General features: G+C 41.1%; 2 protein-coding genes across 2 annotated transcripts in view; one reads left to right on the top strand and one right to left on the bottom strand.

Annotated features, from left to right (window-relative positions):
* Nucleotides 1-13,763, top strand: part of AP2A2 (adaptor related protein complex 2 subunit alpha 2) — a 48,825-nt gene extending 35,062 nt beyond the window's left edge. The window contains 15 exon segments of the mRNA XM_050711006.1: nt 110-341; nt 1,374-1,547; nt 3,438-3,601; nt 6,346-6,427; nt 7,103; nt 7,195-7,245; nt 8,047-8,165; nt 8,167-8,207; nt 9,018-9,080; nt 9,082-9,132; nt 9,339-9,411; nt 10,091-10,133; nt 10,136-10,170; nt 10,173-10,221; nt 11,047-13,763. Coding sequence (XP_050566963.1) covers nt 110-341; nt 1,374-1,547; nt 3,438-3,601; nt 6,346-6,427; nt 7,103; nt 7,195-7,245; nt 8,047-8,165; nt 8,167-8,207; nt 9,018-9,080; nt 9,082-9,132; nt 9,339-9,411; nt 10,091-10,133; nt 10,136-10,170; nt 10,173-10,221; nt 11,047-11,129 — 1,261 coding nt within the window. The 3' untranslated portion in view covers nt 11,130-13,763.
* A 1,586-nt stretch (nt 13,764-15,349) lies between these two features.
* LOC118250811 (mucin-6-like) lies at nt 15,350-20,889 on the bottom strand. The gene is made up of 4 exons (XM_035552238.2): nt 20,811-20,889; nt 19,882-20,472; nt 16,632-16,734; nt 15,350-15,529 (listed from the first exon to the last, which is right to left on the bottom strand). The coding sequence occupies exons 1-4, from the start codon at nt 20,887-20,889 to the stop codon at nt 15,352-15,354; spliced, it is 951 nt and encodes a 316-aa protein (XP_035408131.2). The 3' UTR covers nt 15,350-15,351.
* Nucleotides 20,890-24,536: the final 3,647 nt, after the last annotated feature.

Below are 24,536 nucleotides of genomic sequence, written 5' to 3'. Positions count from 1 at the left end.
AATGTTTGTAAAAGCCAGTTAACAAATGAGTCAGCTCTTGATAGTAATGGCATTGTAATCATCCTGTCAACAGAAACATAACAAATTATTTTTCTTCCTATCTTTCAAGTCCCCTCATCCAATTCAACTTGCTACATTCCAAGTTTCATCTGTGTAGTGTTCCTACCCGAGCTCTGCTTCTGTCTACCTACATCAAGTTTGTGAACCTGTTTCCAGAAATCAAAACTACAATTCAAGATGTATTGCGCAGTGACAGTCAGCTAAAGAATGCTGATGTTGAGCTGCAGCAGAGAGCTGTTGAGTATTTGAGGCTCAGTACTATTGCCAGTACTGATATATTGGTAAGTACAGAAATTTTGTTTATTATGCAGAACCCTAGCTGTTTCTTCTGTCAATAAGTAAACTTCACTAAACTGTAGCTGATAGATCAGAAACCTTAACACAGAGTTAAGGACGTAGCATGGGTGCTGATTGTTTTTACTGTGCCTAATTCAGCTGCAGCCCTCTTGAATTTAGAGCTAAAACCAAAATTGTTACTTCTTCAGTTGTTACTTCTTTAGACAAATGACTGTTTGTATTTTAATATAACATTCTAGGTTTTCAGAGATTTGACAAGTGTTTCAAAGATGTGCGTATTGGATCAAGTCTTCCAACTCTCAGATGTGGAAACTCTTTTCCACTTTCATTCCTCCACTCAGTGGTCCAGTGTCTTCATGTCCTTTAGCTTTGCAATTATTGAAAAGTTAATGGCAGCTCTGAGGGTGAGCAAAAGGAAGTAGCGCAGCTAAAAGAACTGTTTGACAAAGGGCATGCATGACTTGAGACTAAACAGAATAATAAGTCCTCACTTAATCCTCAGCTTTTTTGATGCTTATGCTAAACTGATGTAGACTTCTCTGAAGATGTGTGAAACCTACTTATTTCCTGGTGGGCAGAAAACTTGTAATATTTTGTGCTGATTTTTTTTTGTCTCTAGAACTTCTGAGTGTTTTAACCTGATGCTCTCAGACTTGGCCAGAACATGGCGCTCTCAGTCTTGACAGCTAATAAATGCTTAGGTCAGACTACCAAGGTAGGCTCCTTGGGTAGCCTACATACACACATGCCCCCCCCACCCCTTTTTCTTTAATAGCATTTTACCAACTGCTCTGGGAGGACTTCAGAAAATTTGAAATAATTTCTCTTTAAGGCAAGTCTAATCTACCTATGTGCACCATACTGCGTAGTCATTTTCTGTGTAGGTAATTATTTCTGCTTTTGTCTGAACATATCTTCAAAGACTGGGAAGTTGATTTAGCTTGATTTGTAAATAAAACTAATATACTTTTCTCCTCCCCACGCCCCCCCCCCCCCCCCCCCCCCCCCGTGTTAAGGCTACAGTGCTAGAAGAAATGCCTCCCTTTCCAGAGAGGGAATCTTCTATTTTGGCTAAACTCAAGAAGAAGAAAGGTCCAGGCACAGTTACTGACCTGGAAGAGATCAAAAAGGAGAGGAGCTCTGATATGAATGGAAGTGCTGAACCTGCCTCAGTCAATGCCAGTGCTGTTGTGAGTTTATAATTTGTTCTTATTTCACTTATTCAGAAGGTGTGAAAGTGGGGAAAGACTCATTTCCTTAAAGAGGCTTTTTAGGAATTTAAAGCTTCTTGTCTTAAATTTCAAACTATGGGTGTTTGCTATAAAGTATCGGGGAGCATACATCTATTCCCTGCATATGCTTGCTTGCAATTTTCCTTTGAAAATCATAGCCATGCTGTAAATGAGGCAAACTGTCTGCAATTTAAATAATACGTTCAAAACAAAACAAAAAAAAAAACTTTGAGAAACATTGCTTTAGCCTTAGAAATGGAGACTTCCTTGCTGGTAAAGCTGCAGTGAAGGCGAGATGATAAAATCAATATACTTCAAATTCAAGTTAATCCTTTTAAAGTATCAGCTGCTTCTGCTTTGTCTAACTTACCTACTTCTGCATTGTGTTTTTGGGTGACTACTGTTTTTTACTAGCAGTGTACAATACTTGACTCTTATTGATTTAAGGACATCCAAGTTGTGTTGTTTAGTCAACAGTACTATTAGAGTTCAGTTATGGTGGACAAGGCCAGAGCCTTGTTTTTTCTTAGCTGAAACTTCTCATTTTAAAGTCAGTTAATGCTGGTTGTTGGGTGAGTTATTCCCATAACATAATACTTGTTGCTGTTCTAACTGACAAGCATAACTTGTAAATGTAGTTGAGATGTAGTAGTATTTTAGCATGTTTCCTTCCTGTTGCCTTAAAACTTAATTCTTTAATCACTGCAGTATGTAAGAGTGCATGTTCCAAATGCAGCATGCTTGAATGGACAGAAATACCTTTCCAGCAGAAGAGATGCCAAACTTTGCATGCCAAATTGACTGAGGTGTCTGATAGATAAAAGTTTATTATGTCTTATGAGCTTCACTTTCAGGTGCAGCAATGTAAGAAATTCTGCTAAGTTACCTTCAGCACTGGTTTGGATATGACCTCCGTCTTAGATGCCAAGAATATGTTCTGAAAGTTCTGAATATGTTCAGCTCCTTGGTTTTTGAGTTTTCTTATTGACTGATTTCTGAGAAAAACAAATAGCCAGGGAATTTCTGGTTATCCTGCATACAATTTAGTTTTTGGACTATATGATAACTTTGAGTTGGTTTGTATTTGAATTGAGTCTGAAATTTTTGTTCTTTTATCTCATGACGTACATCTTCAGCATGTCTGGCGTATTGTAAGATGCTAATATCTAATGCATGAATGCTTCATTTAACAATCTGTGCTTTGTTCTTGCACATGACTTGGGCACATATGAGGCCTTTATTAATGGTGCATGATTCTGTGTCCTGGTTACTTGATCTGTTCATTTTGAGCAGGTTTTTTTCTTTGAAATCTCACCTCTACCTTTAGTGTTTACAGCTTGAACTAACCAGAGGCCGTGCTTTTTTGCTGGTTAGGTTTTGCATTTTTTCTAAGTTTGGCCAAGCTTCAAAAACCGAGGACTAAAAAATGGTCAATTTAAATAAAAGTCACTGCCTTTATTGCTGGATTCTTCATGAATGAAAAGCAACACCTTAGAATTTTATTCCCTATGGTACTTATCTTCTCTTGGTTTCCACAGAACCACATTGCAGATATAAGTTGGGTTTTTTTTGTTATACAAAGCCATTAGATGGATATAGCTGTGTTCAAAGAAAAAGCCATTAGATGGATATAGCTGTGTTCAAAGAAAAAAAGAAATCCACATCTGTAAATGACCTTAAATTGAAGTACAAGGGGATAACTACATTCATGAAGCCTTCTGCTGTCTGTTCCAGTCTTTATTTGAGGAGGGGAGGGGCACTTTGCCATAGCTTAGTTGTCTATGCAAAAGAGTCACCTGTGTTTTAGTCGTGCTGTAGATTAACACCAAAGTATCTTGTCTTCCCTAGTCTACTCCTTCTCCATCTGCGGATCTGCTGGGTCTGGGTGCAGCCCCTCTCACCAATTCAGCTCCCCCACCTTCCTCTAGTGGTAGCCTCCTGGTGGATGTATTTTCAGATTCAGCTTCTGCTGTTGCACCTCTTGCTCCTGGTTCTGACGACAACTTTGCGAGGTAATTATGTCACCCTGCAAGGTATCTGAGAAAGCATTTGTCTGCTAAAACAGGACTAGAGACAAGAAAACAAACAATAACTTCTGGTTTTGTTCCAGTTTATTGAATGCATTCCTGGGTGGTAGTTGTGCAGCAAGAGAGGTATTCCTGAACTTTGTGCTGGATATGCTATCTTTAATGAATACCTCTGTTCATGGAAAATTAGAGTCTGTAGTTATGAGCCTGAGAATATTAGCCACGCAGTCTTGCCTAGTTTTCATGCTGGTTTTTACTTCTTTGTTAAACTAAGCTGCTTGTGCATCTCAATAATATATCTTGAATTTGGGGATGTCTGGCCTGACATGAGTATGTTTAGACTTGTCCTGTTTCCATAAAGTATTCTTGCATCTATATACTTAACGGAAAACTGATACTGGAACAATGAGTTGGTTTATATCTGGAGATACTGGCTATCAGAATTTCAAATATAATGAAATTGTTCTGCTGCTGTCTGACAAACAGGTGTAAAAAGAAAAACAAGCAAGCTTTTATTTTTTTAAGGGAATTTGTTACAAGTATCTTCCTAATTATATTGCTAACTGTACTGTCAAGTGCAATGATTTTTAATCCCTTTAAAATTAATAGCCACTGTGGCTTACACTTAAATGTTATTTGGCTAAAACGTTGAAAATAAATAATGTAAGATCACAGTATACCTTTAAAAATATGTGATTCTTTGGCCAAGGTATGTGATACTACTGTCAAAGACCAAATTTAGAATGATTGTGATGACAAATTTGCAAGGTATCTTAATATAAAAGATATAATCAGTGAAACTAATCTACCTGAAACACTGAGAGTTTTATCAAAGTTTTATACTAGGCAATATACTGTTGCAGGTTTGCAGTGATTTAAGACTTGATCCTGTATTTCTCTTGAAAGTTGATAAGTGACTTAATAATACTACACAATACCAAGACTTTAGAAACACCACAAGCTTGTTGGAGCTTTTTCTAAAAGATTTTTTTTTCAATAAGACTGGTAGCTTCATAAGCAAAAGTTGCCTGAAAAGAGTTTTTTTCTTTCTGCTGAAGAAAGCATAGCATTGCTCAACCCCTTGGTCTGTCTGTCTGTAGGTGATGAAACACTTCTCTAAATCTATTGAGAAGTTGTCTTTCATAGTTTCCTTCCACTTTTTAATGCTGTCGTCACTTTTGCTTCTAATCTGTTACTTGGGTAAGCCATTCTCTGTGTGCCCGTATATTCTTGCCTGCATTTTAAATACTTGTGAGTATTGTAACTGATATACCTGTTAACTGATTGTGCAGTTGTAGTTAGAAATGCCACTAATTTGATGAGGTCTCTGCTTCAAAGTGCACATCACAGCAGTTAATATACATCTACATTTATGGTTTTGAACTAAAATTTTTCTACTGTCACAATTAACCACCCAAAAGGGTTTGGTTAAGACGTATAAGCTTAAGCTACTGAACACCTTCAGCCACCTCTTGTCTTCAGGAGGAATCCCTGGTTCCTAACAATCAGGGATGGGTGGGCTGGGGGAGAGAAGAGGGAGGGGGGAGAATCACTGCCTAAAACCTTTCTAGGAGTAATGAGCTAGGGCAGCTAATTATTTTTTCATGCATTAAACTCAGCAGTGCCGTTTTTTGAGGAAGGAGGTAAAAGAAGTAACTAAGCACTAAGCTGTCTTTACTAACTCCTGCTGTCTCTGTCGCTACCCACCTTTCTTCCTTTGTGGCTGCCTGAACTAGCCCTGACCTGGCTTCATCTGATGGTAGTTTCTGAGGAACCAGCTGATACTGTGCATGATGCTGATGAGCTTTTTCACAGTAAGCAATAATAAAACCTTGCAAGGCTGGGCAACTTCCAGAAATATAGTTACAAAGCAAAAATATAGTATACATTGAGTTAATACCAGCAAAAGTAGACAAACATACTGTCAGACTTGTGACTAGAACACGTCTGTAGATACTGTGCATTTTATGAGATGCGTATGAAAACACAGCTTAAAGCTGGCTTTTATGAGTCAGTGCTATCACCCAGTGCTCTAAAATAAGTCAATGACAGTTGTATATTAAGCTTTGCAACTATTCACAAAAAAAGGAAAAAAGGGTAAACTATTAAAAGTACCGATATTTGGAAGTATGTTTTAAGTGCCTTGTATGAAAAAGGCCAATGTTTGCTGACCACCCTCTTCTACTTTAAGTGAAGGGTGACAGACAGAAGGACTGAAAATCACTGCAGAATGTGCTTCTCTCAAAATGACTGAAAAAAGTACAGCTCCCAAGTCAACATATACGTGATACAGAACTGATAAAAACAAGGGAACTCTTTTTTCTTTCAGGTTGAAACAGTCAAAGCTTCCAACTTTTGAATTCTGCGCCAGCCTAATGAATTTCAGAAGTTGTCAAGAATATTGAATAAGAAAAATCCTAGTCTGTTGCCTGGTCCTTAATAGTGTGTGTGTGTGTGTGTGTGTAGCATATTGTGGCTTCCTTTGTAGTTTCTCAGGTATCCTGTCAGATAGAAATTTCAGTTATTTTAGTGTCCTACAAGTGGTGATTTAGGTTGTAAAATGGATTTGTCTTTTTTTAACTGCAGTTTTCTGCAAAGGCCTCTCTCGCAGACTGATGCCCTCTAGGTTAACAACAATCTTCATCCTCTGTGTAAACCCTGAATTTTGTGGTTCTGAATTTTGTGTAGTGTGTCTTAATTTAAAACGTATTTGCTCTCTCTTCCTCTAGGTTTGTGTGTAAAAATAACGGAGTCTTATTTGAAAATCAATTACTACAAATTGGATTGAAATCTGAATTTCGACAGAACCTGGTAAGTTTTTCGGGAAGAGTGGCTGTCTGCATTATCAACCCCAAAGTCAGCACGAGGTTGGGGATAGGGCTTAGTTTTCGGGTGCTGAAGAGGGGGATGTAATTTCAGGCCTAACCTGTCTTAGAATCCTTGCTGTTTGTGTGTCCCTGGCATCTGTGTGAATTCTTTTCTTAAGCCTTTCAGTTGTTTGGTACCTGAGATGAAATGGGAGCCGAAAGTGGTTCTGAGTTCTGCTTCTTACTGCCTAGTTCTAGGGCCCATACAGCCAGAGTTTTATAAGGGACCATTCTCCAGAATTTTTTCATATCCTATGGTAGAGCTTATGGTAATACTATGAAGCACAGTGTTTTTTAGACATATGTTTCTCCTAATACGTTAATGTACAAGATAGTGAAAGTATCTAGTGAGGAGCTTGGAATCGAGCACTGTCCAGAAGTAGGATTGCTTGCTTCTCCCCCTTCTGCATTACTTTTGGTACTGTAGTAATCTTTTTTACAGAGGCGGTAGCATTATCAGCCAACTGGAAGACTTTATACAGGCACTTAAATAATTAGCGGGGACACAGAGGTCTCTTGGTTTGTTTTTAATCTGTTATTTTATTTTTGAGCTGTGAATATCTTGGTAAGATAAAGCATGTAAATTACGCTTGATTTTTAAAAGTTGTTTTAAAAGAAGGGTAGAAAGAAAATGTATTAGATACTTGAAGCACAATAGTCCAATATGATCACATGCGGTGCCTAAAACTTTACTGTCTCTTTTGTTTCTAGGACGTATGTTCATATTCTATGGTAATAAGACATCAACACAGTTCTTGAATTTACTCCACAGTAATCTGCTCAGATGACCTTCAGCCAAATATCCTTAAATGCAGTACAATTGCCTGTTCTTTGGGGTTTGTGTTTTATGCTGCACATAAGTTTAATAAACTTGCTGGATCAGTCTTCATGTCCTCAAACATGAAGTAGGAACTTGCTGATGTCTTTCTAACATTCTTATAGAAGAACAAATCTTGAGCAGAGATGGAAGAATCTCTTTTTAAAGGTTCTGCTTACAGAAACACCTTTTACTCTTGAAATAAGGGGGGTGTTATCTGAATAAATACGTAATATAACTTGTAGCTTCTCCACTGTCATGAGGTAGTTGAGGTATAGACATGATATTCTCTCAAGTGCTGCATTAGCAGATGACTTACTGACTTGAGCAGTAGGTAGAAGAATGCATGTGCTCAAAGATGACAGTACTTTAAAATAAGCTTTTACTTTACAGTTTTTCCCTTAATGCTTTATATTGCAAACTTAAGATTTCTGGGGTAGTATGTAATCTAATGTGTTTGACTCAGCATCACAGTTATGTTCAATCAAAATAAGCTAATCTGGTGGCTTTTATTGTAGACTGTATGCTCTCAAATGTTTTGGGGAACATCTTTAGGAAAATTTCTATAAGTTTGGAGAATTGTGGGAGCTATTGCTTCTGGGAAGGTCAATATGAAAAGAAACTTTTTAGCTTTAAAGAATTGAGCTTTGAATTTTCAGTAGCATACAGAATCAGCAGACACGATTTTAATTCTTCCTGCGGTTTACCAGTAATCTTCCGCTTCTTTAAAATTTTTTGGTAAGTTATCAGTTCATCGATCATTTTCCTTAGCCACTTTTCATGCCTGAATCTTCAGACAAAGCCTGTTGACCCCACAGTGGATGGAGGTGCACAGGTTCAACAGGTTGTGAACATTGAATGTGTGTCAGGACTTCATGGAAGCTCCAATCCTGAACATTCAATTCAGGTAAAACTGAAGTAGTTCAATGCTATGAATTAATTAAATGAAAGATTTTTAAGTTGTTTTGGATCTCTGACTAAAGAGTATAATATGGATGCTGAAGATCAAAGCTATCTTGGGTAGATGATTTACTTGAAAATTTGACCTAACAAAGTTTAAGCTACTGGAGGAGGGAGGAAACCCAATTGGAACAATATAGTTGAAGGAAAAAATATTGTAAGAAGCAACTACTGATAAAAATATCTCCATGTTTGCTATTTCTGCTATACGTATAAACAATAGTCTTGGTGTTTGCTCAAGAAATCTTGATGGAAATATATACAGTAACTTTGTGGCAACTATGAACACTTCTGCAAAAAAAAAAAAAGTTGGATAAGAAATGCATGTTAGCGAAATTAGTCTTGATATATTAACTCGGCATCAGCCTTTGGGCAAGAAATCATATTTACAATCTTGGTTTCTGTCCTACATTCTGTTATTTGAGTCTAAGCTGTTTTTACTGTGTGTTTTCACAGGAGAATCTTTTCACTCCCCTTCCTATGGGGTACTATCTAGAAGGCTAGCAACCTATGTTGAAGGTATATTCTTATTAGAAATTCCTCCAACTCACCTTCATGTGCTGTCTAAGCAGAACAAATAAATTCATCTGTCAGTGGATTAAAACTATATCTTAGAAATAACATCATCTGCAGTTCTTGGATTTAATCATCAGACAATTGCACTTAAGAGTTCATCTCAATTGCTTGGGTTTTTTAGGCTGTGAAACTGCTGGCACTTTGTACTCCACATACCATGTTCTGTCTGTTCTGTATGCAGGTACGGGGGAACATTCCAAAATCTTTCAGTAAAATTACCCATTACGCTGAATAATTTTTTCAGCAACAGAGATGTCTTCTCAAGACTTTTTCCAGCGTTGGAAGCAACTGAGCAAGTAAGGCTGTGTCTATATTTGGGCTTGGGGCTTTTGTGGTGGGCCAAGAAAAAGCAGAACCAGTATACTGTGATGTAGCTGGTACAGTGCCCCACTCCTTGCTTAGTCTTACGGATTATAAACTTCCGCTAATGTATGTAGTGCTGTTGAACAATACTATATACATTACACGTTATGTGACGTATTCATCTTGCCTTGTCTTGCAGTCCTAAACAAGAAGTACAGAATATCTTTAAAGCAAAACACCCAATGGATGCAGAGATCACAAAGCAAAGGTTGGTGGTAGTACGGTATTTCTAACCCTTGTAGCATAAAGGTAGTGGTATAAGCAAGCTCTGTTCGTATTAGTTGATAGAGCTATTGGATCATCCTGTTAAAGCATAAGTCGTGTGTAACAGACCTTTGGCAGGGCTGGATTGAAAGGATTGTTTCTCAGTATGGCTTGAATTAATCGTAGTATTCAACAGCAGCTGGAAACTTAATTTATGTTTTATTTATTTATAAATATGGCTATTTATGAGAATGTGGACTCAGTGCTTAAAACTGAATCGAAGAAACTCAAAGCCTTAATTTATTCTAGGGTTACTAGTGAGAAGCAAAACAGAATAGCACTAAGACTTTCGGTAGAGCTATCTGCCTTAGGCAAAGCAGAAGTGACTGCTGTAAGGCAGGAATGGCTTTATCAAAAAGAGGAGAGATTTATGTTGAATCTAACTAATTTGTCAGTAATTTGCCAGAAGAACATTTTCGGGGCAACTCAATATCAGGCATCACTCTTTTTACTCCAAAAATTTCTGTTGTATTGTACATTGGTATTGAAAAGCTCATTAATGTCTTGAACACTTCAAACAAATTAGTCTCCTGGTTGTTTTGCTAATGAGTGGTGGCTGTGCTTGGGTTAGATTTGTTATGTTGTCCTGCTGGTCCTGACATTTAAATCTTTGGGTCTCTTTCGTAGATAATTGGCTTTGGATCGGCCCTACTTGATGGAGGCGATCCCAATCTGCTAACTTTGTTGGTGCTGGTATCATACATACAAAAAACTACTCAGATTGGATTGCTTGCTGCGCCTTGAACCAACCTTCAGGCACAGGTATCTGTTTTTCTGTATCTACAGCTTAAATACAAGTTCTTGTCTGCACTAAATAATAATAAAAAAAGTATATATTCTGAAATTCCTTAAGGTTATTTAGTGAGAAATATATATTGTAATTGCTAATTGTGGCTGTAGGCTCTAACAAGGAATGAAATCACAACAGCTGATTCTGGCATATCTTTGTAAGCTGTTGCCTTCGTAGAAATTCTCTTCCATGTGCATATCACTCTATTATTCAGACTCCGTGGATTCTCATCTTCCCTTTAAGGCTGGAAATATTAAATGTTTTCCTTTTTTGCACCTTGGACAAGATTAAACTATAATTCCCTTTGCCAATTAAAATAATAAAAGAATGATGTGGCTAAAAAGTAAAATGTACACAAATGAACCACAAAATTGCTAAATCAGAGGAATAAGATTTTTCGAAAGCATTTTGATAGAGATTTTATCAAAAGATAATTGAGGGCCAAAAGTAAGTTTTGGGTGGTAGGTCCCCTTTTTTCTGAACAAGTGGACATGAAGAGTCTTTAGACTTTTCCACAATACTTATTTCTCTTAAAGGAAAAAAATGTTGTGCATCAGGTTGTCAGTAAAGCTTAAAACCATTAGAACAATGGTAACTCTCCCAATGAGGGTTTGAAGACTTGCTCCATCCTATGCTTTGAAAGAGCTAAATTGCTCAGTGACTGCCTGCTTCTGAATGTTTTAACTTGGTCTTTTTCTTACCAGCTCTAACAAAAGAAGTGAATAGTAACTGGTTAACTTTCACTAGTTGTTTAATACCAAACGATATTTAAAAAAAATATTTTGTGTTCTTTTTCAGATGTATAGGCTCACACTACGAACAAGTAAAGAAGCTGTATCTCAGAGATTATGTGAATTGCTGTCAGAACAGTTTTAATACTAACCATGACAGTTTTGTTTTTCCATTTATATCATTGTCATCATACTGCAAATAAATGTCTTGTACATCACTGTCTGAGTACTGCAATGTTAACAAATACCAGCTCCCTGCCTTAATAGGACTTGCCCCTTGTTTGAAATTGTGATTAGAAAATGTACAGTACAGGGAAGTGACTTTTTACATAAAAAGTGGCTTTTAATATGTTACACAAAGGGTGGAAGGGTTGTCTTTGTGCTCCTTTTATTGCAGAGGTTTGACTTTTAAACTTGTTAAAGGGAAATTGATTTTGATAGGGTAACCAAGGGTTTCAACTGGAAAAGATTAGTAACATTTCAGTCTTACTGCCTTTAGCAGGTACTCCCTCTGCTCTGAGCTGAAAGAAACCAGTGTAATGCTGCTCGGTAGGGTTAATTCCAGTTATTAATGTAGAGTCAAAAACCTTGTAAAGTTAAACGTTGCCACAAGTTTTGTACTGGATGGGAAGGGCAGATTCCAAGGTGTTTGATTTAAGTGGACATTTATGTTGAATATCGCCAATCTGTGTTGTATTTGAAAAATGATACAGGTCCAGAGTCTTAAAGTATTAATCTTATAATCCTTTATGTCTTACTGTTTTCTGATCTTTGGAAAGTGGATTGAAACACAAAAGCTATTCTTAATCCCTTCTGCTTATCTCAAATAATGAGGGTGAGCTTCCCTGTTAGGTAGTGAATGAGTACATGCTTGTTGAGTTCAAACTGAAGTTAAATATTCTGTTCTGTTTTTTTCTGCTACCCATCAGATTTAGCAAGCAGCAGTCCCAATGATGCGATATAACTAACTGCGGAGAGTAAGGTTCTCATCAGTGTGGTGTTGTATAAAAGGAGAACAGGGAAGAAATGTGCCCTTTAAGGCTAAGGCATGCACTCTTCAATAGACAAAAATCTAATTTTAAACTTTTTTCCTTCCCCAGTGTATAGTAATGTTAAAGCTTGAGGGGCTGAATAACTGGTATCCGTATCGTTTTCTGTCTGTCAGTGGTGGTAAAAATATCCAATGTGGTGTAAAGATCTGTGTTGAGACTGAGCTAGGAAAGCTGAAAATGTTCAGCTTACATAGTGGTTTTAACAACCAAAACCTCTGTAGCTTGTTCCAAATCATCAAACCCTGCAGCCTCTCTGCACAACTAAGTGGACATAATTTTGGCTCGCATTCTTGAAGCTTTGAGATGCACCGGAGGCTGCCAAAATGAGCAGGTGAGGTTGCGCAGTTAGAAACTGCGGGCAGTTGTCAGTGAGGCAGTACTACAGGTCAGGGTGAACCAAGAAGTCAGCTGCTGCTGACATGAGAAGTGAACCTCAGATTAAGATTCCCCTAAGGTTGTTTGAAGGAAGCCTAGGACTGTTGTCTCAGCACATACAGCCAAGTCTGCCCTTGAGATAAAAGCTTCAAGTGATAGTGGTGATGACAACAGTGAGAATTGTGCCCTGCTGCCCAGTGCAAAGGAGGGGACAGGATTCTCCTTGGTTGAGTGTGCCTTGCTTTTCTTCAGTGCTTTGAGTTGAAGATGGAACTAGGTGATTACAGTTTGGTGTGGTGGAAGGCTGATGGTTGTGCTTGAGTACCAGTGAAAAATGAGAGGAACAAAGGTTTGGGTGTGGTGTGTGAGATTTTGTTGCTTTGTTTTGCTTTTTTCCAGAAATGGTTGGTAATTCATGGATGTTATGTCTGAAAACTTGTCTACAGACCTGGTCTTTCGGTCTTTCTGAAAAAAAGTTCTCTTAAACAATTGGCCCTCTTGTGGCCTCCCACACAGCTAATCACAACTCTCTGATCACGAATATTGTCTTTGAAGAATCTTCATACGCATTTCCTACGCTCAAGTTGAGTAGTTGGCAGAGTACTACTGGAGTACCTATATTTTGTCCTTTGGAGGCTGTATGATCTTTACTAATCCCGTGATCTTAACCATGTTGGCTACTGTGTTAAAAATCTGATGTGCTGAACTAAAGGGAGTCTTAGCAGAGACAGGGAGTAGCTTCTTTCATTTTTTTCCAAATCCTGTTGTACATCTGTTCCTCTGAGTATGTTCTGTGCCCTCATTAAAGGACATCTTGAGACACACTGTACTATATTAGTTCACTTAGCTTTGGTTCCAGCTGTGCTAAATAAAAATGTGCATTAAAAATATGGGTAGGAGGGGGGTAAGGGAAAGCATCTTTTCAGTGGTGACTGTATTAAGCTTATGACTGTTCACGTTTTGTATTAGATGTCAGCTCAGTGAAGCCATGAGCAGAACAGTGAACAAATTAAGGATAAATACTTGATTTTTTTTTTTTGTGAATGATGGTTAACTTACCAAAGTGATGTATCCTCTCAAGCAGACAAAGTAATTTCTGCAGTAAACAGTGTTATTGTTTTCAAGTACAGTATTTTCAGGCATTGACATGTGAAAATAACTGAATAGCAAAACAGGTAGCATTTGTTCATTCTTGACCTACACTCCTGTATGTAACATTTATGGTGATTGTCTTATTTGTATAAAACAAAGTTCTGTCAAATTAAGTGGAGAATTTTCATATAGAAGACTATATATTAGACTATATTCATCAGAAGAACATATTAAGATTAAATAAATGATTAGAACAGTAATCAGACTGTCCTTTTTTGTCTGGGGAAATGGGAGCATAAAGAATAGTTGCCCAGGATGGTTGTTTTATTCTGAATATAATGTTATGGACCAACAATTGATGTAGGATGGTTAATTCTTTCCTACAAATGACTGACTACAGGGTTGTGTTTGGTTCAGTCTTACCTGACCTGCAAATCTCTGGTTCCCCACTGACTTTGGGTTTCTGTATGGGTTATTTTTGTCACGTTATAAATATTCTGCTGTAAAAACTTGATGTAAAACCGTCTTCCTATATGTTTGTATGTTTAGCAGCTGACCATATCACTATTAACAGTACATGCTACAGTAAACTGGTGTAACTCCTCAGAATAATATAACTTTAAACATATGTTCACAGCTGCTTTTTGGATTTCAGCTTGTTTCAAAACAGTGGTTCTTTCCTTGCTTCCATTCGTTGCAGGGTGCAAATACCAATGTACATGGCATCTCACACACGGCTTTCCATGGTACTCTGAACAATGGGGTAAGCCAGAAGCTGCAAAAGCACATGCCCCTATCACACCGAGGCAGGACATGTAAAAGGTTGATGTTGCTGTAAAAGAAGAGTACCTGAACAGCTAAATAACTTCACTCAAACTTTGCATGTATGCTTCGGGTTCTTCTTACTTCTCTAAAACTTACTTTAAAATAAAAAAAGCCCCTGGGCATTATGAACTTCTGTGCAACTTTTTCTCAAATGAATTGCAGATGGGTAAGAGTAAAAAATACTAAAAGAAATGCTCCCTACTAGCAGCAATAGAAGTTGCTTGGGTGAGCAACTGCCTCTTGTTCGAGCCTCATGGTCTGGTAAGTACTTTTTGATACCTAAACTTCTCAGAGAATTGCCCTGCAAATTTCTTCTTTGTCCAAAAGCCCCTAGAAACATCTGTTAATTACATCTTTAGAAATGCATTAAAGGTGCAGGGAGAAGCCTCCTCCCAGTAAGATTTTGAGTCATGTAGTACCTTGCTGTCCGCCAGCAGCTGTGTACGAACAAGCACAAGTGCTGTGCCTGCTTCCAAAGGAAAGGCAGCGGTTCACCGCAGCCACCTGTTCTTGGTTGTGCAGTGATAGGCTACCCCCCAGGTCCTAGCTCAAGAGTACAACCTAACACCCTATTTTCAGTTAAAATAATTGGCCAGACAATGAGAAACAATTTAACAAATTCAATTCCTTCTACTTTATTTGGAAGTCAAATTTCTGTTATTGCACAGTGCACAGGCCAGTTTTCAGCCTCTAGTTACATATCACCCTGAGCATGGCCAGACGGTCTCTGATGTTGTCACTCCCAACCCCTGCCCATTCTATCCTCCCTACCCCTTCCCCTCCCCTCAAGATTAGGAATAATTTATCATTTAGTTAACTTCATTGACACTCCAGGTAGCTGCTCAGGAAGCCTCTCTGCAAGGCTAACCATATAATCAATACAAAAGAACTCCCAGCAATGAGCAACTCCCAGCAATGAGCAATTGCTGTGGAAGTATGTAGTTGTAATTAGCATTTAATAAAAATAAAAATAAAACAAAAAAAACAAAAAACAACTGTATCTGAATCTATCTGGAGGTCTGGCTATTGTATGCAGGTGTCAAAGTTGCAAACACAGCCACCAAACACAGTGATTTCCTTAATGAGCCTGTTTCTGGGGTTGTCTGGGTCTTCGCATGGTAGTTGGAATTCCTTCTTATGAAGTCGAAGTGGCCTACAACAGCCACACGCTGTGGTGACCTCCATAGTCTCAGCATTCAACCTGTTTGGAAGAGAGGGAGGATTGGTTATGACTTGGATATAGCTTTTTAGGTTTCGGTCGGATTGTATTTTGTGAATTGAACAGTCATGCAAGGTGTGCAGAAGCAGTTCATCCAGCTGGCGCCGTGCCGTTAAGCAGCACTGCAAGATGCATAAAAAGTGAAATAAGCCAATCCTTTGGGCTTGTATGGAAAAGGTATTTAGGTAAGAATATCTGTAAATGAGAGAAAAGTCTGCATGGTTTCCAGTAAGAACAAAACTTTTCTTTTTAATGGCAGCTTTCTTGTAGTGATTGTGATAAACCTTAGCAGCTCTTTTTTTTAAAAAAAAAAAACAAACAAAAAACAAACAAACAAAAAAAAAACACCTTCCTCTAGGTTTAACAGCCCTTTTTAAAACTGAAGACACAAAGGTGATCATCAGTTTTCAAAATGCTGGGGGACAGCTGAGCTCACCTAGCTCTTAGCTTCAGGATTAATTTAAATTGGTTATGGTAAAAGCAAAACACTTCATTGTTTTCCTATTCTGGAACATATTCATTCCCAGCAAGCAGTGCATGCAACTACTTTTAACTTTTTTCCCAAATAAATGTGAACTCTGTAATAGTACTGCAAGCAGAGTTTAGTTTTATTGAAGCTGTCATTCCCTGTTTGAGTAAGCAGAATTGCAGAGACATCACATTTGTAGCTGTAAAGCATCCCTGTGAAATAACTGGAGGACATTGAGAGGCAATGGGAATGACCTTAAGGATTTAGGTGGGATAAATATTTTGAGTTACATTCTTGGTTTTTGGAAAGTAGTTATTGGTAGTCTGACTATTGTTTAAAAAAAAAAAAAAAAAGAGTATTGACATCTTTAAAAAAAAAAAAAAACTTAAGTGAGGAGACATTCCCTGTTTAAACTGTAGATTTCTACAGACTAATTGACCTGTATTAGTGCTAATTCTAGCCAGCTGGCCTATAGTGCCACACTATTGCTAGATAAATACCACAAAGATTTTTCTCACTGAATTATAAAGGAGAGGTAGTTGACAAATATCAGTATTCACAGATAAGAAACAACTTCAGTGTATTTATGATATAGAAGCTCTCAAGTATCCTTACTTTGTTGAAGATGGACACGATCCTTCACATCGGCTCAAAGTGATATTAGCAGAACAGCCTTTGTAAGTTATTTTTTCTTCATATTCAACTTTTAGGCAATTCTCTGTTAAACATTTAAAGAAAATGTATCTTAGTCTTCTAGTGTGACTTTTGGTGGATGCCAAAAGCCTCTGTACTCAGTTTCCTAGAAAACCATTCTTATTGCATGACTTCAGAGGGACTGAAGGGGGATTGACAAGTCACAAGTAAGTAACACAGCAAGAGAAGGTTTTAGACTGGGAACTGAAACTGTGTGAGATGGTGATATAGCAGGACAACTATGAAAATGCATACAGCTGGAAGTAGAAATGAGGAAAAAAGAAAGAGAAAAATCTGTTAATAATGGAGTGCAAATTAAGTCCAGGAGGAAGAAGCCCTAATCCACTGATGAGAAAGCAAAGGTGCGAATAAAACCATCAGCTGGCTAATTCCAGCGGAATTATTTCTGGTTCACAGACTTGGTAATAGATGTGGCTTCCTTGAAAAATGCTTAATTAGCTCATTTTAAGGATTTATTTACTTCTAGGCATATTTTATAAATTTTATAATAATGTAAGCCAAAATTTCGTAATTTAGATCTCTAAATAGAATGCATAATGCTACTTGGAAGGTAATGGTGTTATGTATTGATCTTGCACTTTTTCTGGTCATCTGACTTGAAGCAAGACACTGGGCGTCGTATGAAGCAAAGTTTTCAAAAGAGCTGAAGAGGTTAAAGTTTGTGGTTTGTACCCCTTAACATGAAGAATACTCTGAAGGCAGCTTATGCACCTCACACTGGTCCTGTAGCGTGCTCTGTCGAGTGCATTCAGGTTCCCAGCTTGAGGCAGGTTATGGATGAAACCCAACTGTTGGGGGTGGGGGGCTCAGTTACATTGTAGGGGGTTTAGAAAAAGGCAGCTAATGGCATACCTCAGTAATGTGCCTCTGCCTGTACCTTGTAAAGTTGGTAAGAGAAGCTCTAACGTTTGTTGAAGCTCTAACCTTCCCTTCTAGACTGAAAGGTATTGTTAATCTGTGAGACTGACAAGTATGTGAATTGCTAAGTTGAGGGCAGAAAAACATGCAGAGAAAGGAGAATTTGTACGCAACTCTGAACTTAGGAATTGAACTCCAGGAGGCACTGCCTGTTAACAGCAAGGGCCAAACCTGGTAATGGTATGGTTGGGAAGGCAGAGTTCTAAAGAGCTATCTATCTCCAACAATGAATGCGAATAAAAGCCAAAGCAGGCACCAAAATGTACATATATTTGGGAATATGAGGGGAGTTCCTAATTGGATTCCCATTCTGCAGGGTGAAAATTTTGAGGATGCAGGGAAAGAAGGGCCAAAGATAGTGGCACAATAGAAAGAATCCTATCTTCTGTCAAACTGCCATTTTCTGATGCTCACACATTCATTCAATTCTGGTTTCTACTATCAAAAAAAAAAAAGGAAAAAAAAAGAGCTGTTTGATACTGCATTATTTGTGTAACAGTGAGATGAAGGACAGACTGTGCATTCAAGTGCTTGCTTCTAGGCATGCTCCCACTGCACAATTCTGCCCTTCCTTGTGGCTGAGCTGGCTGACCTGGATGAGCTGCTCTCTGCTGACAAAGTTAATGGAGGAGACAGGGATGGAAGGGTCCGCTAAGGTGATTGCGCCCACTGTTATGCATTGAGTCACATCACTATTTGAGAGCAGTTAACTAACTGCAAATAGTTTCCTTAGTTGACTTTTGGGGATCCTGTGTGTAAATTGGTTTTATGCAGTGAGACCTGACAGATGACTGTTGGAATGACTCGAGCGTGGCGTTCTACTTTGCTCAAATTTTATTGCTGTTAGTGATAAGTTTATGGTTCAGTTGCTCTGATCATAATGAAGGAATGGCAGACTGCATGTGAAGATTCATAGCAGCTAAGGAAATAGCAAATAGTTTTGTGAAAAATTTTGAATGCTTCAAACAAATGCTTATAATCTTGTTATCAAGCAGCGTAGAAAAGGGCAGACATATGAGGCCATAATTCTTGCAAAAGATGAGGCAAGTGAAGGCAGTAACATGTTGGAGTGAGGTTCCCTTTTTTTAGGAATTAAACAAACAAAACGGACAATGGCTAGAGAAAGCGGTGCATGATAGTAGAGAAGGAACAGTTACGGGAAAAGAAAGCAGTATGATGTGGTTGCGGTATACTTTCCAGATCATTTCTCCTTTCTTTGTGGAACTAAACCAAAAGGGAATGCAGGAAGTAGCTGAAATTGAGATGTTAATTTCCCCCTGGGTCCTCAAACAGCAATGTTAAGACATATAAAAATATATAAAAATAAAAAATAAAAAAAAACATACAAAAACAGCAATTAAGACATATAAACATCTATAAAATCACCACCACCAAAAACAAAATAACAAAACAAACAACAAACCACACAGGAAATTCTACTTCCATTCACAGACTAAAATATGCACCATTCATTTCAGTTTATTCTTAGAAGGGTTAATGCATACCCTAGGAGGTGTTGAATGAAAACTGCCTCACTGCCTGTTACCAGGAGCAGAAACTAGGTATCTCTGTACACTCACACCAGTTCTCCTGACTCCAGCACTGTGGGTCATAAAGTAGGAAAGCTTCAGTTCTAATCAGTAGGAGTGATGCTGCTCTGTGCACCTCCCTTTCTAAAAAGTTATGAAGAATTGTAAAGAGTGTGCTATTCTTCAGTCCAAAACAGCTAGGTTTTATTTATGCAGAGGTGCGAAAGACCATCACTGTACCTAGACAACACTGGAAAAAATGATCCTGTGGAGGAGGTATCAAAAAACATTCAAAAAAAGCATGTTCAATAAGCGTATGAGAGTTAATACAAGGACTGTAGAATGAGGTAAGGCAATAGACTGTTCAAATAAGCAATATCTTTCTTACACCATTAAAATAAGATTTTTAAATTGAAATTGATCCTATGACTTTCTCTCTGGTAAATGTCCTGTCAGCCTTAACTCATGTTTTTAGTGTATGCATCAATACATTGCAGGAAGCCTGCTGTTATGAAAACAAAGACACCGAGACAACTATATGTATTAAAAAATAAAATGCAGTAATGATAAAAACGAAAGATACAGTCAATGTGTACAAGCAAAATGTGACATAGCAAAAGAATATGTAATGTCTCAAAAATTAATAGTATGAAACAAAAGATGTACTAAGCAACAAAGCAGGATAAACTAAAGAAACACTTTACCTTGTGGTACTGCGGCTGGTCTAACAGAAGAAAAGGACGTTGAAAGTTCAGAAGTAACAGAAAGAGAAGATGTGGTACGCCTGGTTGTTAGTGTAGTTGTTCGGATAGAAGTCTGCTCAACGGAAGGGATCTCTGTAGAAGCAGTGGTAACAAAACTGGGAGCAAACGCAGTTGTTGTAGGTAACACACGTGGGATCACAACTGGAGTGGATTTGGAAGAGACAGAAGTTGGAAGTGCTACTGAAAATGTTTCACCACGTGGAGTAAAAGAAACTGTGGTGTTTGGTGAGGGAGAGGAATAAGTGGCACTCTCAGAGGAGGTAAGAGTGGGAATGAAGGTCGTAGGCATGGGCTTTGTTGGGGGCGATGGGGAGGAGACTGTGGAAGGGGCGGCAGATGGCAGCCTGGTGCTGAGAGGGCTGCTGGGGGCAGGCGACGTCCTTGGCAGCGGCACTGCTGGGCTGCTGGCGGGGCTGGCCTCGCTGGGCACGGAGGTCTTGGACGTGCTGCTGGCAGACGTGGCCGGGGTGGTCTTCTCCGTGCTCACGGGCGGCACGATGTGTGGCACCGTTGTCTTCTTGGGGGTGGAGGCTGCCGGGAGGAAAGCACAGGGGGACTGAGGGTGGCAGGGCAGGAGGGGCAGGCAGAGGAGGAGCGCTGTTCCTTGGCAGGTGCCCCAGGATGGACCCAAAGTCAAGAAAGGTAGGGGTAGGCGGCCCTGAGTATCACTGGGCAAGAGAGAGAAATGAGCCAGGGGCTGCTGCCCTTCCCCTCCCCATCCTGCTTCTCCCCACAAAGGTGGCACAAGGACAGCGCCCCAAGGCTGCCCTCCAGCAGCTCAGCACCCTCTGCTTCTGTCTGGAAAAGGAGCTAAAATGAAGGCCATGCTATCATTATTTCCTCCCAAGAGCCTGCTAAGCCCCACTTACGCTCTTGTTTGCTCCCCTTCAGCAGGAAGGGGGCTGACAACCAGAAAGGAAGAGGGAGGAAAACCTCGTGTAAAAACATGGACGGTGCAAGTACTGAAGAGAAAAAAAAAAAAAAAAAAAGGAACCAACACCAAAGTGAAGCAAAGGCAATCACTCCCTACCTCCCACCAGCACACCCAGGACCACCCAGGCTCTGAGGAATGGCTCATTCTGCAACCTGCAACCCTCATCTTCTTGCTGAGCATTCTGTTGTATGGTAAGGAATGCCTCGCTGGGCTCTTGCTGTAAGCTGTGCCAGCTCTGTCCCCTCCCTACCTCATGCCCACCCTGAGCCCACTTGCTGGACAGCAGACAGAGAAAGAGAGAAAGTCTTTGTCATGGTTTTCAGCTGTGATACACTCCGTTTTCATCACAGTATTGTCTGTGGTGATGTGTTTTCGATTTCGGATGTGCATAATATTGAGAAAACATTGATGTTTGAGGTGTTGCTGAGCAGTGCTCACTCACAGACCAGGACTTCTCTGCTTTTGAACAAGTCAACCCAGTTGTTCCACAGGTTCTCAGCCCCCTGAGGTGGTTTTTAGAGACAAGGAGCAGAACGGACCCCTCAGACTCCACAAGTAAATGCTCATCGACCTTCTGCTCCACTTTTAGATGTCCTCAAGTCTCTGGGGCCAGATGGGATCACCCCAAGGGTACTTAGGGACCTGGCAGAAGTGCTCCCCAAGCCGCTTTCCATCAGTTACCAGCACTCCTGGCTAACAGGGGACAGCCCCATTGACCGGCGGCTAGCAAATGGGATGCCCAGCTCCGAGAAGGGCTGGAAGGAGGACCCAGGGAACTACAGGCCCGTCAGTGTGACCTTGGTGCTGTGGGAGCTCGTGGAGCAGATTATCTGGAGTGCCATCACACAGCACTTGCAGGACACCCAGGTGATCAGGCCCAGCCAGCATGGGTTTACAAAAGGCAGGTCCTGCTTGATGAACCTGATCTCCTTCTACAAGTTGAGGTGCTCAGTGGATGAGGGATGTGGGCTACCTAGACTTCAGGAAGGCTTTTGACACTGTTTCCCACGGCCTTCTCCTGAAGAATCTGGCATCCCAAGGCCTGGATGGGTGTACGCTTTGATGGGTTAAAAGAGTCGGGCCCGAAGAGTTGTGGTAAATGGAGGTAAATCCAGCTGGTGACCAGTCACAAGTGGTGTCCCCAGGGCTCAGCACTGGGGCCAGTTCTCTTTAAGGTCAATGATCTGGATGAGGGGATAGAGTGCACCCTCAGGTTGCAGATGACACCAAGTTAGGTGCAAGTGTTGATCTGCTCGAGGGTAGGAGGGATCTGGAGGGATCAGGACAGGCTGGGTCAATGGGCTGAGGCCAACGAGGTGAGGTTCAACAAGAGCAAGGGCCGGGTCCTGCACCTGGGGCGCAACACCCCAAGCAGCGCTACAGGCTGGGGGCAGAGTGGCTGGAAAGATGCCGGTGGGAAGAGACCCGGGGGGATTGTTCAACAGCCAGCTGAATGAGAGCCAGCGGTGGGCTCAGGTGGCCAAGAAGGCCAACGGCATCCTGGCTTGTGTCAGAAACAGTGTGGCCAGCAGGGCAAAGGAAGTGACTGTCCCCCTGTACTCGGCTGTGGTTGAGGCCGCACCTCGAGTACTGTGTTCAGTTTTGGGCCCCTCACTACAAGAAGGACATCGAGGCCCTGGAGAGTGTCCAGAGAAGGGCTACAAAGCTGGTGAAGGGCCTGGAATAAAGGTCCTATGAGGAGCTGCTGAGAGAGCTGGGGTTGTTTAGCCTGAAGGAAAGGAGGCTCAGAGAAGACCTTATACCACTCTACAACGACCTTAAAGAAGGTTGTAGCAAGGTGTGGATCGAGCTCTTCTCCCAAGCACCAAGTGATGAGATGAGGGGAAATGGCCACAAGGTGTACCACGGGAGGTTAAGGTTGGGTATTAGGAGAAACTTCTTTATGGAAAGAATTATCTGGCACTGGAACGGATTGCCCAGGGAAGTGGAGTCACCGTCCAGGGAAGTCGTCCAGACACCTGCACATGTAGAAGGTAGTAGCATGGTTTAGTGGTGTATTTGTCAGTACCAGGTTAAAGGCTAGATTAGATGATTTTTGAGGTCTTTTCCAACATGGATAATTCTAGGATTCCAGGATACTATAATCCTTATTCTGCAGGTGGCCAAAATTCACATGAGCTATTCCACACCATTTGATATCAAGCCGACAAAAAAAGTTGGGATAAAGAACTTGAAAAAGGGGACACAGGTCGCAGAGAGAAAATGCCAAAAGCAGCAGGCACAGAGGGTGGCTCTCAAGGGGTACACATTTCCCTGAAAAAAGAAAGATGAGAACTGGGAAGGGCCGGCAGAGTGGAGGGAAGGGCAGGAGGGAGCCTTACCAGGGTGCGAGGAGCTCGGTGCTGCTGAGGACACAGTTGAGAAAGGGGAGGATGCAGCTGAGGGCAGCGGGCTGGTTTTGGCTGTGGAGGGTGCGGAGGACGCAGGCGACTCTGTGGGAGCACTGGTCCTCGGGGGAGAGGGCTTGGGCCTCAGGGTCGTAGGCGTGGGCTTTGGCCGGGAGCTTGGGGGCCACGGGGAGGAGACTGTGGAAGGGGCGGCAGATGGCAGCCTGGTGCTGAGAGGGCTGCTGGGGGCAGGCGACGTCCTTGGCAGCGGCACTGCTGGGCTGCTGGCGGGGCTGGCCTCGCTGGGCACGGAGGTCTTGGACGTGCTGCTGGCAGACGTGGCCGGGGTGGTCTTCTCCGTGCTCACAGGCGGCACGATGTGTGGCACCGTTGTCTTCTTGGGGGTGGAGGCTGCCGGGAGGAAAGCACAGGGGGACTGAGGGTGGCAGGGCAGGAGGGGCAGGCAGAGGAGGAGCGCTGTTCCCTGGGCAGGTGCCCCAGGACGGACCCAAAGGCAAGGAAGGTAGGAGCGTGCAGCCCTGAGTCTCGCTGGGCAAGAGGGAGGGATAGACCAGGGGCTGCTGCCCTTCCCCTCCCCATCCTGCTTCTCCCCACAAAGGTGGCACAAGGACAGCGCCCCAAGGCTGCCCTCCAGCAGCTCAGCACCCTCTGCTTCTGTCTGGAAGAGGAGCCAAAATGACAGCCATATGTCCTAGTTTTGGCTAGGGAAGAGTTAATTTTCCTGGTAGCTGGTATGGTGCTGTGTTTGGGATGTAGGATGAGAATAATGTTGATAACATACCAGTGTTTTAATTGTTGCAGAGCAGTGCTTACACTAAGGCAAGGACTTTTCAGCTTCTCTCACTGTCCTGCCAGCGTGCAGGCTGGGCATGCAGCAGGAGCTGGGAGGGGACAGACCCAGGCCAGCTGACCCCAACTGGCCAAAGGGGTCTTCCATCCCATCTGATGTCAAGCTGAACAATTATATGGGGGGGCTGGCCGGTGTGGGGGAACCAGCTGCTCGGGGATAGGCTGGGCATCGGTCTGCGGGTAGTGAGCAATTGCATTTTGCGTCACTTGTTTTGTACACAGTAGTAGCAGTAGTACTATTATCATTGTTATTACTTTTCCTTTCTTTTCTGTCCTAATAAAATTTCTTTATCTCATCCCACAGGCTTCATTTGTTTCTGACTCTCTCCCCCATCCCAGAGACGGAGGGGAGGGTGAGTGAACGGCTGTGTGGTGCTTAGCTGCCGGCCGCGTTAAACCACAACGCCACGCTATCATGATTTCATCCCAAGAGCCTGCTAAGC

Source organism: Cygnus atratus, chromosome 5 (assembly GCF_013377495.2).
Source record: "Cygnus atratus isolate AKBS03 ecotype Queensland, Australia chromosome 5, CAtr_DNAZoo_HiC_assembly, whole genome shotgun sequence".
Classification (NCBI taxonomy): Eukaryota; Metazoa; Chordata; class Aves; order Anseriformes; family Anatidae; genus Cygnus; species Cygnus atratus.
Note: the sequence above shows the minus strand (reverse complement) of the source record. Positions and strands in the feature narration are given on the sequence as shown.

What these genes read in the sequence shown, in the direction of transcription:
- LOC118250811 (XM_035552238.2), bottom strand. Translation starts at nt 20,889, where the DNA reads ATGTTTTTACACGAGGTTTTCCTCCCTCTTCCTTTCTGGTTGTCAGCC. An exon ending in ACCAGCCGCAGTACCACAAG is followed by an intron (nt 16,735 to 19,881) that starts GTAAAGTGTTTC and finishes AATGTTTAACAG; the next exon opens with AGAATTGCCTAAAAGTTGAA. An exon ending in TCGTGTCCATCTTCAACAAA is followed by an intron (nt 15,530 to 16,631) that starts GTAAGGATACTT and finishes TCTTCCAAACAG; the next exon opens with GTTGAATGCTGAGACTATGG.